Genomic DNA, 14514 nt, shown 5'->3' on the forward strand with positions numbered 1-14514 from the left:
AAGATGTTATTTCATTTTAATTTTACTTCAAAGGAAGCATAGGCATCGCATAACTAGTGCAAATCAGCTCGTTTTTTTCTTTAATGACAATGAGATATTCTAAATAAAGAAATACAGACTACTAAGTTATTTCCCCTCCCAATCTGTGCATAAAAATATGTAGGCTTATTATCCACATATAACTAACATAAGGAACAGTGCAAATACACATTAAAACATTGAAAAAGCAAACAAGGGAAAAAATGAGCCTTTGTTTCGAAAACAAATAATGGAACACAGGGCAAGAGTGAATTTACATTATCTGTACAGAACAAATGCTGTCAATTTAATACTTAGCATGGTGCAGTTGTAGTGAATTTCTTATAAAAATTCATTAAGGATTTACATATGGCATATCATGAGGTTTTAGTACCACTATCAGAGACTGCATGAATGACCTTCTGCTATGATTAACTATGTAAGATGTCTACCCAGTCTACCAAAAATAGTCCTTAGAGTTTCATTGGTCTCATGTTATTTGAATATGCTTATGTCAACAGAAAATCAGCTTTTATATTCATTATTGTAAATGGGCTTCTTTGCTCTTCTATATTTCAGGAAAAAGCTGAAAATCTAGTTAGAAATTAAGAAGTCTTGAGATGTCCTTTATCACAAGACAATGAAAAGTATATAATTCCTGTGTCCTCCTTAATTTCTGCCAATATAATCAGATTCTAAGATTGAAGACATTTTATTCACATCATCAAATAGATAAGGTAACTCTGTGAGGTTGTGATCTGTGGAGTGTTCCAGCAATAAATCCAAATTAAGGAATTTATTTTTCCTGTCTCTGCTTTAAATAAAACCACGATGCATATATTTATGAGCGTCATCCTTGTTCATCCAAATACCCCACCCTTCAAACAGAATTAGGTATGATGATGCCTCTTTAATTGCATAAGATGCCGAGCAAACACTAACCGTAACAAGTATTTAACAGCTCATCTAAGAAACGTTCCATTATTTGGTTTTACATGAGTAGTAACAAATTCCCAAGGTATATAATTAGCGTGTGCATGCAGTCTTAAAAAATCCTTACTTTCCCGTGACCTTTAATATATTTTTATTTATCAGAAACATCCGCTTTAAGAAACAGATTGTGAGACACCAAGTTGCACAGAGTGAATAGAAGACCACAATAATCTCGTCAGCCTTAACAGAGGCTCACTGAGGAGGCTTGAAGAGGTGATGGGCAGGGGAAAGAACGGCATACAAATAAGGCTTTGATTAATTTACGACCTACAGTTCAGGCAAATATTGTGACTTAATTGGGGGATTTATAGTGCTAAATATATGTTTATGTAGCAGAGTAATCCAGAATACAACAAGGGAGATTCAGATTAGACATTAGGAGAAATTTCTTCACTGAAAACTTTGTTGGGCTTTGGCACAGGCTGCCCAGGGAGGTGGTTGAGTCACTTTCCCTGAGGAATTTAAAAGACGGGTAGATGAAGTGCTTAAGGATATGATCTAAAAGGCCCTTTCCAAACTAGGAATTCTGTCATTCTATGATTATAAGGGAAGCACATAGCCCAGAAAGGCACCAAGATTTTTAAGGGTTTCTCCCTCACAGCTTCGTAAGTTCTTCCTACAGAATCTTTGCTGATAATATATTTTGAACAGAGCCATTCAACTGGCTAATTAGCAGTTACATTTTCAGGTATAGACTCTCAACTGTGCATGTTTGATGCCTGTTAGAGGAAACAGTGGTGGCTGTGTAAGCAAGTGCTCTGAGGATCTGAGAAGCTAGCTGGGCTGGGCTGCGTATAAACCTCACTGCAGGGGCTCAGGACCCTATGGTGCATGTATAGCCATATTCAGCACTGAGTAGTAGAGACCTTGTTAACAGCAGTAGTGCATTGGGCATATGTGACTGTATTACATGGGGAAAAGAAAATGGTGTTCAGCTTTAGCTGGTAACACTTTGAGTAACATGTTAGAATTTTTACAGAGATTTTTGCCTTGTTTTCCTAAAATGTAGGAAATCTGATAGTCTGGATATACAGTTCTAGTCCAGATAATTAACCTCATGTAAATGGGGCAAGTGTTAACTAGGAGTAGAATACACACAGAAGAACAATACATGAACCATAGGATTTGCACACTATGAAAATTCAATTTTAATTTGTGTAGGAGAAGGTTGTTCAATTAAACAAGATTCAGTGAGTGAACATAGCTTCCAGGATTTTGAAAATATGTCTCATAATAAGATTATTTCTCTTTTTTGCTTTTTTTCCAGATATTTTTATCTGGAAGAACATAAAGAAACATAATAAAACTTATACGTAAATCACTTCTTTCAAATCCAGCTATCTCTAAAAAGGAGGAAAGCCATAAGATGGGTAAAAAGCACCCAAAGTACCTAACTAGGTACTTTCACCAAATAAAAAAAAAAGAAACAAAACAGAAGAGATAAAAGAAAGACTCACAAGCTCTCACGTCAAAGCTAGATGTCTGGATGAAACTATGGATTTTCTTACCTACAGATTTTACAGAGCTCAGAAATAAAGTTACCTACTTGTATGCTACTAAATTACTTTGGCCTTATTATGTCCACAGATTTATGCAAGCATTCAGTTCAAACTTTACTAACCAGCTCCTATTTAAACACTTTGGATTCTTCAGAAAGGAAAGCTCTTAGGAAGGTTCTTAACTATTACTCAGAGTGGTTTTGCAATATTTATTTATTTATTTTTGAGACTTCTGAACATTAATTGGCTCACCATATTCTACTTATGTCCTTTTTGAATGCTGTAAATGCTATAAAATATTTAACAAATTTTAATATTTATTGGTTGAGATTTCTAGTGGAAAAGACATCTAGTGATTATTTTACAATGAATATCTTAATTCTACTTTGTGTGGTTTTAAAAGCTATTTTATATTCTATTGTGTGTCCTTACCTTTATCTTTTAAAGCTGTAGGATTTGTGGGATTCTTTCCTTCTCTGTCTTTAGTATGTTCTGTAAAAAAAATGATTTATTAATCTTCAAGCTAAAGTGATAAAACGTTAACATCTAATACCTCTGGGATAATGATTGATTGAATAGTTGATAGTTGCACTGAGACATGATTCCAATTAAATAGGTAGTACTAAATTGTTTTTCATCAGTTTTAGCATGCTTACAAGGTAAACCCACAAATTTTTCTTAAGTATGATGAAAGAACAAAGATCAGTCAAAATTTTTTTCACTTTGCAGTCTATTATAGCAAACATTAACAAGTCTTCCTAAATTCTGAGTTTAGAATTCTAAGTCTTCCTACAGATGCTACACATTAGCAAGGCTCTATTCGTACTTTTGATGCAGATAATACCAATGAAATTTCACTGTAAATTTACTGTAATAGTATTGTGCTCATAAATTCCTGACTAAACTACACCATAAAAACAAAAAGGACAATGCATTGCAAGCTGTTTTTCTTGATATGCATAGATCTTAGTGTTTTATAGAATTCTGTCCTGCTATGTTACCTTTATCTTTAATAGCACCTGGAGATTTCAATTCTTTCTCTTTTCCAGGATCTGTAAAAGAAGTTTTTACACCAATAAAGTGACAGTCAAAACCATAACTGAGTAAAACAATGAGATTTAGTCATAAGACAATGAAGCATCTAGATTATACAAGAGACTCTAACTGTATCTTGGAAGAAACCACGAAAATCACAGTGATTGGAAGAGTTGTATGAAATTCACCTGTTTACATTTGCAGAGAGTTCAGTCCACAAAATGTGCTTTATTAATTTAATTATGACATCTACAAAATTTACATGGTTCAGCTTAAAATGGCATGAGAATAGTTTTCTAACTTTCTTGCTCGAAAGAACAAAACTAATCCTTTGTCAGTTTTAACTTAACAGAACTGTCTGTGACCTACTTCCATCATCTGGGATTGTCCATTTTTGCTAAGCAAGTTCACAGGTCTCTTTACTGAAATTATCTCACCTAAGGGTCAGGTTTATATCAAATTGAGAGAGAAACAAATAGGAGGATAAATAAGTCTTTTTTAATTCTGTCTACAGACAAGTATTGAAAATGGTTAAGCCACTGTATCCTTAATGAATACTCCGTGCAGAAGGGCAGTCCCCTGAAAAAGGCATAAGAAATAAATTGACCACACAGCAAACAAGAACTCTGTTCCAGATAAAATGTGTGAGATCGTTATTCTGGGCTGAGGAAACCAAGGTCTCAAAAACTTTTCCCACCAAAATTAAAAAGACAGGCGAGACCGTCCCAAAATATCAAAAAACCCAGATACTGGTTACCTGACTACTGGTTACCTTGTTTAAAACGTATTATCTGAGAAATACTATTCAACAAGTACTTTCTGGAAAGAAAAATCACAATGATTGCCATCAGAATATGAATAAACAATTCTTTCTATTGAGAAACTGAGCAGTTTTTCAATGCCAGGAGATCCTGAAAAACTCTGTTTATCAGCTACAGGGAGAAGCAATGTGAAAACTACAGCTTACTTCCTTGTTTCATCTTTGGTTTTTCTGAGGAAAGAGAAGAGAAGGGAAGCAAATGTGAAAAAAGAAATGTTAGAATGCATACAGACATAGAATTTTTTTTTAATACTATCAGGTAATGAAAATATATTTAAATAGATGTTGTGCCTAAGGAAACCTATATATATTAAAAGTGATTTCCATGTTATTGTTTCTTAACAGAAAGGAGTTCAAGGTTTCCACCTAGTAATATACAGACACACAATCAGAGCATAACCCCCTCTGCCCCGTCTTATATGATCTGCTTTAACTGACGGTAATTAACTCATCTCTTAACACTATTGGATATCACAAGAAAAAAAATCTTTGCATTTTCATAATGTCTTTTAACTATTAATTCTCAGTTACCTTAATAACAAGCAGTAACCTGGCAATCATTTGACATTCGTGTCATTCTTCAAACAAATAGAGCAAAGAGTTAAATTACTGCCTTTTTCAAGACACTTCTGTCAATTCTTCTCCTTCTTGCTTTCCTTTTAAGTGTTGAAAATGTTACACACAACTTTGCTTTACTACTAGTAAAAGATCAGTGAGCTGAAATGTCACTACAACCTTTTAGCCTATTTCCAGACAGTAGGGTTGTGAGGTAAAAGCTTCAATAGCATGTTTGATCATTAAAATCTTCAGCTTTGAAACAATGAAGCTATGGCCTGATTGCTAAACAAATAGAGCTGCCAACACTCAATGTTTTCTTCAAGTCTCCTTATTCTTAAATCACAAATCCAAATTTTGACCAGGTCAGAGCATGTCCACTTTTTGACATGTATCCTGGTGTACAATGACTAGTAGGGCAAATGATTTCATTTCTCAGTCTAAAACGCTCAAAAATCCCTTTCAGTTTAAAAACTATTTACTGGTGCATGCATACTTTCCTGATTAAGAAAAAGAGTCCTTACTTCCAAATACTTGGGATCAGTGAAATAGGTACGGTTTTCCCTTCTCTCAAAACAGAACTCAGAACTTCTTCCATTATCTTGCATTTTTACTGTTCCATGAGAAACGTAAGTGCATGTGAATATTCAAAAACTTCCCGAAAGATTTTTGGCTTATTTGTCTCTGAGTGATCAATGTGTTGGCAGTAGCTCCATACATACAGGGTGCAGAAATGAGAAGCAAAGGCAATTGCTATCTGAAAGTGTTTATGTTTGCTTCTATGTGGCAGAGGAACAGAGCTGCCACCAGTGCTTAGATGGAGCTGCAGAAATAGTTGTGATAGACATTACATGTTGCTCTTATTCCTTTGGCTTACAGACACTAGATGGCTGCTGGCATAAGGAGATAGTGCAGCTGTTGCTGACTGCTGTCATGGGAAACAGTTTGTCTCCTGCTTAGGTCCGCTGGGCATCACAGCCCACAGTTTAGAAATCCCTGCTCAATGCCAACCACGTGAAACTGTGGTTTGTACTGCTCAGTGCATGCTCTATTTATCCCATTAGTTGGGATAAAGTCCCAACCAATAGTGGCAAACTGTAGAAGGGACAAATCTTACAGCAAACACCACCTCATTGCTGCATGAGACAGAGGGGAAGCAGTGCAGATGGCTGGGGAAGGAAGCACTTGTAAGGCAATAGAAAATTGTGTGGAGATACCCGGTCTAAAAATGACTGAAATCTAGGCTAAGGCCCACCTAATTATAACATTTTCCATGACAACTAACAAGCAGCTGACAGCTGCTGCAGGGTGCTTGTGCTGGCTGGAGTAATGCTGAATAAAGCTGAAGCTGGGAAACTGGAGAAAAGAAAGGCATAATAACCAACAAAAGCTACATTATTAAATACGTTTTATACCTTATTCTAAAGTTTACTCTCAGGCTTGGAAAGAACTCCAATATACCAAGGGTGATAATGTAGACAGTTACAGAATACAATAGCTTAGGATGTGAATCACATAAAGAAAGCCATGGCTGATGAGCTTTGAGTGTTTATGCCAGTGTTTTACTGCTTTACTCCTTACCATAACTAACCTAAAAAAGTATGAACTGTTTTTAACAATTGTACAAGAAGTGAGTAAGCAAGAGATAATGCTGAAATTAACAATAATAATAAAAATACATTAATTAATATGAAAACCCATGTCTTTATACAGCTACTTTAAGATGCCAATTCTTTTCTTTTTATGTTCACCATCATCATTCAGTGGCTTGAGCTTTCTTTTAGCCTGCGTGTAGACTGTCACTTGATCTTCCTGCTTTGGTCAGCTTGGGAAACTGAATGTAGATTTTGCAACCTTCTGAACTATGGGCTATCAACACATGCAGTTGTTCTATCCTTTCTTCTGGTGTTCTTTCTCCCAGACATTCCCATTCATGCCTTATCCATAACAGTTCTAAGCTTTTTGCTAAAAACATCTACAGGTTCTGCTCTCAAAAGCTTTTGAATTTCTCTGCAGTTGACCTTTGTGGCTCTCCATGGGACTAATGTTTCATTTGGGGAAAAAAAAAGGCAGCTCATCTGACTTTTTAGGGGGAGGAAAGCTCTGCTCCTTTACATCCTGGAAAGTCACTCTCTAAGTCTCAACAGTGAAGGCTGATCTGTGCCTAAGCTTCAGGGGCAGGAAATGTCTTGCAAGAACAATGGGATTCAAAATCCCAGTATAGGACCTATAAGCTGAAGCAGAAGTCCTATTCATCTGAAGCTTTTGTGGAGTTGCAGTTTTATGGAAGTGGGACAATGCCAGCTTCACAGTGGAAATTCCCTGTTGCTCTGTTAAACAAAGCAGAGCCTGGGCAAATGCTGCCAAAGCAATAGATTAAAAGATTGCTGTCATCCCCTCTGTCTGAATCTGAACTTTTTATTTCTATGCTATTGTTTTTTAAGAATGATAATGCCAACAAGATTTGTTTTCCTTTTACCTTGCTCTACTGCCTTTTTTGTTTTTTCTTCCTTCTTTTCAGATACTGCTGCAAAACAAAGATAAGTTTTAAGTAAGATTTCTAGTCAGAAGTGTTGTTCCAAAATACAAAGCCTTTTTAAAATGCTTAAAGATTACTTTGAGGCAAATGATTTAAAAGATTTGCAACAATGAGATACCTTTATTTCCCCCCTCCCCCATATATGACTATATAATAAATATTTTTTATTTATCTAATAAGAAAAGAGGAAAAGCAAAACTTTAGTCTTTCAGAAAATAAATAACAGCATTATCTCCTACATCTCAGGTGCAACAGAAGCTAAACTGCAGTTGCATATAGCATAACAGAGGAAAGAGCAAACAGAGCAGGTCTCTGATTTGCCCAGCCATATGAGGGTTTCCCACATGAGCATGTTTTTCTATTCGCATCAGTAGAAACCTCCACTTTGCATCCTTGATGCAGCAAAATAATTCCCTGTAATTTTAAGCATGTAGTTAGTCATAGTGAGGATAGACGGCCAGAGTCGGACTGTGTGTCTGTATGTTAGACACTTAATCTGGTCCTTGTGAATACTGCAATTTCTGTGTGCAAAAGAGAAGATGGAATCAGACCACTTGTGCAGAAGGACATTTACTGATGCCAGAGGAAGCATTTACAGCAGCCCAGGTCAGCATACTTGGACATATCCAACTGATTATTTGCCTCGTACCATTTCTAAATTGATTTGCACAGTTTAAGAGACAGGAGACAGAGATTATTTGTTCATGGCTCCACACTAAAGATTAAATGATCTAAAAGGAGGAAGTGCAGGAAGGAATTCCTTCACAGTTTGCTCTCTCAGAAACTTAACATGACTATGGGTATCTTTTACAGTTTCTGACAATTTACTTGGCAAGTTTGGCAATGTACAAGACTTCCTGTAGATTACTGAATATATTTAGGACAACATATATATTTTCCCATCTAATTGAATCATTCAGGGTTAAGTCTTGCGTGTTTGCTTACCTGTAAATGGCGCTGCCAACACTTCAGCTTTGTAAAACCAAGATTTTGTAGCCCAAATTTATAACTATTATGCTGAATGAGAACTGTTGCTTTAATTTAAAAAGGTATCCCCTTACAGTGCTTGAGACAAAAAAATTATCATTAAGAAAAAAACATTTCACTTCCATTGCCTTGTTTAAAAGTAGTGCACAAATAAACAATCAGCATAAATGGAAGGATGTAATGTGGATGGTGAAAATTAATTTACATTTAATAAGTACAGTAATGTCTTTGCAGCTACAGGGTTATCTCTACAGAAGTTCCTTTCAGCTTGAATTTTCAACATGTCAAACACAAGAATATTTTCAATATAATGTTTTATTACAGCAAATCACAGTTGTAAATTATGAGCTTGGCTTTTATAACCAAGGTAAATACTGAGGATCCTATTCTGTTATTATTTATGCTGAGAAATTCAGGGAATTCAATAGAGCTACAATGCCCCTCCAGGTATGCTCGATGATCTTGGAGGAATATCTTAGTGGATCCTTTTTTTGGCCTCCATCCTATTTGCAGGTGTTGCAGACAGGCCACAGCTTATTAACTGGACTGGCCTGCTTGGGCCATCATGTGTCCCCAGAGGGACCACAGAACTGGTGTTTGGGATAAAACTCTAAAGAAGGTTCTGTTTCACTTCCATTAGAACAAGGACAAGTTTTCTGAACAGCTCAAGATTTCATTCCTGACACTGAGCATTTTCAAATCCTTGCAACTTATGTGGTAGCCTGAAAGATGATCTCTTTGTAAAATATGATGCCATTGCAAATGTTCTCAATTTGAGAAGCTGATTATGACCTAAGTAACATGGATATAATGTGTTATAATTTTCTTCTCAGCATAAAATGAGATGCTACAGAGAACCCGAAACACAACAAAAAAACCCAAAAAAGAAATCCAAACCAAAACCACCAACAGACCCTCCCTGAAAAAAAACCCCAAAAATAAAAGGAATGCACGTAAAAGTAAATATAGAAATTTGTCAGGGATCGATATTTTCAGTAAATTATAGTTTAAAAAAATAGAGGAAGCAAATGGAGTCTGGCCTCCCATTTGTATTTTGTCATTTCTCAGCAAAATTCTTGACAACTCGGCATAATGGAGATCAAATGGACAATTTCTATGATAATTGTTTCTTTGATTCCATCATGAGGTCTTTGGAATCAAATGAGAGAGAGCTTACTACACATTGTTTTGTGCTGAAAGTAGCCAAGAGAGTGACTTATCAGTCAAATATTTCTGCAGTCTCAGTATTTGTAGGCTACAATCAAATTTGTCAGAAATTTTATCCCAGAAGTGTCAGGTTCATGACTAGCATACATCAGAAACATACATTCCCAAATGTCACTTATTTTAAACCTGTTTTGAGATCATTGTTTGGTGTGATGTCAAGCTGAAAGAAATCAGACCAATGGGAGACAATAAACACTTTCTGAGCCCTGAGGTCAGATGCAGGAGCTACTTGTCATGCCATTACTAATATCAAGAAATCCTAATCCTAAGAAGTGTCTGTTGTAATTTAACATAGAGAAATGAAAAAAAATCTTTCTATACTGGCATTGCAGAACATTTTGTGAGGAAATGCAGCAAAACTTCAACCAGCTTGATAGTTCTTTACAAGTACAAGCTTCTGGGAAGGGCCCAGGCTCCTTCTATGCCAGCAGTTTAATTTTCTTAATCACTAAAGAAGAGATTTCCATCAAAAGTCTCACTTGTTTTCAGAACAAGGCTATTTACTTTCCATAATTTGCTTACAAATTTTCCAACAGCTACTGAATCTTTCCAACAGCTCCTGAAAATTTCCAACAGTTACTGAATATTGGAAATCACATTGCATCCAGTGAGCTGCTAAGTCAAAATGGATTAATAGCAGAAAAATGGGAAACAAGAAAATAAAAAGCTACAATAAAGAACAAACAAATATAGATTTCAAAGCAATGATTTTGTTCAGACTTAGTGAAAGGTACAGCTATTCAACACCACCAGAATTAGTCTGTCATTATAAAAACTGAAGATAATAACAGCATGTCTTTATGATTTTTACTAAGAGGCAAAAAGAACAATTGCAACATTTTAATATAAATAACATTTTCCCCATGGAATACAGGCCATTTTGAGTTTCAAAATTTGCAACATAATGTTGAATTGATATCATTTGTTAACAAGTAATTTTTCAGAAAATAACAATTACTCCAGAGCTAAGGTCAACTATTTCTCTTTAATGGGGATAGGTGATTGATTAAAATGAAGTTTTTATTTACTTAAATACTAAAGAATAATTTCAAGTTCAACATTAGGCTGTTCTTGGTGAAACCAAGATGGCTGAGATCAACATCTTCAGTTGTAAGACTGCTCTTCTGACACTAGAAATACTACAATGATTTTTCTTTTATATGACAGCAACCTTGAATTTCTATCTATCCTTAACAAACTGTGAACTTCCTATAAATTTTTCAAGTGTCCTTAATTCAATAGCTTATAAGGAATAGTTCACTTCCAAACTGCAATATTCTGGAGTCATGATGAAGACTTATCACATACACGAATGTTTTCTTCTTGTCTAAATAGATACGAAGTATGATATTCACCAGAAAAATATGGGACTATTCACAGCAATAAAGCATAAAGGTGAAAGCGCTGTAGTTTCAAAACTTCTGCTAATTCTAGTTGTAAACATTACAAGTAACCTAGATGAAATAACTTTTAATAAAAGGTTAAATATATTCAGTGAGAATAACAATTTCAAGATATATGACATGTCCAGTAGTGACCAAAGAAAACCTCAAGTTTGCAGAAAGAGAGGTCATTCTGAAAGAAACAACTGCTTTGCTTCTTTTCATACACTGATGGACACAAGCTTGGCAGAAATGGGTTCACAGACGAAATATGGCCTTTACATGCATACTACAGTGTTACAGATGAAATAATAATATATCAAAAAGAATTGCTCAGAGGCTTCAAGCAACAGGGGAAAACTTTATTCAATCACCCATAACAGCAAGACTACCTTTACTTTCACCTTTGTCTGTCCAGAATTTGCTAAAAGTGCAAAAGCTTAACTCAGCATTTTTATTTACTTTTTTTTTGCCTTTAGTTTCTGTATTTTGTCTGCAGAAAGTATAAAGAGAACAAATGCCTAAATTACTCTGGTATCTCTTTTGCTCAATACAATTAGCTGCAGAGCAATGACAGCATTTTGAATTTAGCTCATGAAGCAGGAAACTTAAGAACATCCAATAAAAGGAATAATGGATCAGCTTTGATTTTGTTAGATTAATTGCCACAGCTGCAATTCTGCAAGTCTTCCTCATGCTCCAGAAGAGCACTCTACTGCCTTGCAATTCAGCCTGACTACTCCTGTCAGTGTTTACAGGACAAGGTGAACGAGGTTTCAGAGATTAACTCCAAAATAAAAGCCAATACTTGAATAATAGCAGGGTATTTAAACCTGGAAATTCTAATTTCCCTGCCTTTGACTTGTGATGGGCAGCTCGGAGACCACAATTGACAAATGTGTGTAGTTGATACACGCAGTGCCATTTGTTTGAAAGGGAATGGTTATAAAGTAAGTTGTTCATGGATATGAATAAGCATGGACTGAGAGTGAAGCACAGTTTGTAATTTGCCATTCCACTTGTGTCTAGAATATAACTGACATCTGTAATGTTCTTGAAAGTAATTAGGAGCTAGTGTCTTGCACTGTGTACAAGTGTATGTGGAAAGTCGGACTTTGATACAAGCAATTAAATATTTGCTCAGCTTGAACTTAAGCCCTTGAAGTTTCTCACCAGTTCGAGTTCCCCATGCCTTCTGAAAAGGGCCAACCTTTGGAGAAACCAGTGTTGCTCCCACACATCCCACCTTTTCCCATTGGCAGTTCTTATATTAAAGGAAGGCCAAAACTCCTTCACTGAACCTCCCTCTAAAAATTCCTGGACTCAGTAAAGACAAGAAAAGCTGTTCAGTGACTTAGTTTGTGCTGCAGCTGGACTGATAAAAAGAGAAATATTACTCTTTGTGTCATGTCTCTATAGAAGATTGGTTACTTCTCTTTTCTGCCTTTCTCAAAAACCTTATAATTTGAGTTACAGTTAGAAACTAAATTTGATATAGTTAGGGAATTACAGTTCTTAGTCAATGGACAACTTGGGGGAAATAACACCTGTTTTCTGAAGGTGCTTTGAGGCGCTGTGAAGAAGGAACCATTATAATTTAAAAGGTTCACTTTGTTTTATGTAAATCACACCTTTTAACAGTTTTGTTACGAGAAGATTTTTCATTAACAGAAGAGTTAAAACCAATATTCTTCCATTTCAATTTTAAAAAGAAATACAGTTACCCACCTTTTGACTTCAGAGTTTCCACAGATGCTGCAAAGTAAAAGAAAATATTCCAGGAAACAAATTTTGTGAACATAAAAAAAATTAAGACTGATTTCAACACCTCTTCCTGTGATCACCCTACCTATGCAGAGCAGATCCTCATTTTTTTGTGCAGAGAAAAACTGACACACGCGTGTTACTTGTTAGCAGACGACTAATTAACCTCCAGATTAAAATCAAGGTCAATAGGTAAGTTATAAATGGAGCTTCAATAGCTCTGCTATTTTCAAGTAATGAGGATGAGAGAAGTAATAAAAATAGGTTTCAGAATAGACATATATAAACCATCTGCGTAGATGGTTGTTATAGAATAGAAATATCCTTTTAACAATTTAATGAATTTAAAGAAGTTAAGTTTTTTTTTTTTTAAAACATTATTGAAAACTCAAAGTACAGAACTCTACTAGAATTTATATGGGGGAAGATGAACTTTGGAAAGTCTTCCTGCAACAAATACTTTTTTTTAGTTTAATTTATTTGCTGTTCTTCATAATTGCATTAACTAAATTAAAATTCATTGAACTACTAAATTTCTCTTTCTCTGTTATTCACACCTTCATTCTGAAGCACTGTGACAGGTTTTTATGCTACAGAAAAGTACAGATTCATTTTTCTATAAATTGACTCTGTGGGTATTTTTTGCTCAGAGTTTATATCTGAGAAAATAGAGTCATCTGATGAATGAGTCATGAAGCTTGGCTGTAAAAGGAGTTTGAAATCTTTATGCTCTCTCAAATTTGGATAAACTGGAGAAGCAGATTCCAGTCAGGAATAAGAAGAGCACCTAGCTACAACAAAACGCATTGGTGCTTGGAATATAAACAAAATAAAACAACCTGCATTTTTCCTCCAATCCACACATTGAAGTTCCTATTTTGTGTTTTGTTCTCCATTCATTTACTGTAACTTCCAAGCAGCCACTTTTCCTTGACAAGATGAACCTTTTAAAAGCTGAAATAAAAATTTCTCACCCTTGTAGTTCTTCTCAGCAACATTTGATTTTATCTCAGTTCCAGACGACCAAATGGCTGCATGTCTGCTCCACAGCCATACATTTGATCAAGCAAATTTGATTAAATCAGAAAATCTTTATTTCTGTCTTGACTTATTTTGCCCCTTTACCTAATCCTGTCTCATTTTAATATCAAACCTGAGAAATAAGGCTGTGAAATGTATTGTCTTTCAGAGGTCTTACCATGTACTTTTACATCTTTCTTTGCTATTTTGCCTGTAAAAGCAAACAAAAATAAAATATTTACTTCTATTCATTTAAAATATTAGGAAGTTTAAAAATAAGATAAAAAGGGGAGAATATTCATCAGTTTCCATAGTTTTTTCTTTCTTGTGTGGTTCTGAAAAAGAAAATAATCAAATATACTTTTCTCTTCTTGTAAGTTTTTGTTTAGCTGCCCTGGATATTCATTTTCATGTTACTGTAAGTGGCTGGATATGGCACATTCCTTTGGACTCTCAGTTCCTTATTTTCCTTCATGTCAAAATAAAACCTTTGTAATTGTCATCAACTCTTCAGTGGCTTTCACACTGCACTGAAAGGGCCAGATCAGCTCCTAGTAAAGGACACTTAAGTATTTGACTCATATAAGGTGCTAAACGGAAACTCTAGAAACAGTGTAGGTTAAAATAGCTGCAGTTTTACTTCAGGATGGAGTCCTGCGAACCATCTGCATGTGC

General features: G+C 35.3%; 1 protein-coding gene across 14 annotated transcripts in view; it reads right to left on the bottom strand.

The window, feature by feature from the left end:
- TRDN (triadin) overlaps nucleotides 1–14514 on the bottom strand; it is a 217455-nt gene that overhangs the window by 52553 nt on the left and 150388 nt on the right. For 8 of the 14 annotated variants that reach the window (XM_069851789.1, XM_069851797.1, XM_069851788.1 and 5 more), the window contains 6 exons: nucleotides 14018–14050; nucleotides 12784–12810; nucleotides 7400–7447; nucleotides 4513–4536; nucleotides 3512–3562; nucleotides 2943–3002 (listed from right to left, as the gene is read on the bottom strand). In XM_069851789.1, the coding sequence (XP_069707890.1) occupies nucleotides 2943–3002; nucleotides 3512–3562; nucleotides 4513–4536; nucleotides 7400–7447; nucleotides 12784–12810; nucleotides 14018–14050 (243 nt within the window). The remainder of the gene's footprint in view (nucleotides 1–2942; nucleotides 3003–3511; nucleotides 3563–4512; nucleotides 4537–7399; nucleotides 7448–12783; nucleotides 12811–14017; nucleotides 14051–14514) is intronic. The other 6 variants (XM_069851798.1, XM_069851787.1, XM_069851800.1 and 3 more) reach the window with 4 other exon arrangements.

This window comes from Phaenicophaeus curvirostris, chromosome 2, assembly GCF_032191515.1.
Source record: "Phaenicophaeus curvirostris isolate KB17595 chromosome 2, BPBGC_Pcur_1.0, whole genome shotgun sequence".
NCBI classification, from domain to species: Eukaryota; Metazoa; Chordata; class Aves; order Cuculiformes; family Cuculidae; genus Phaenicophaeus; species Phaenicophaeus curvirostris.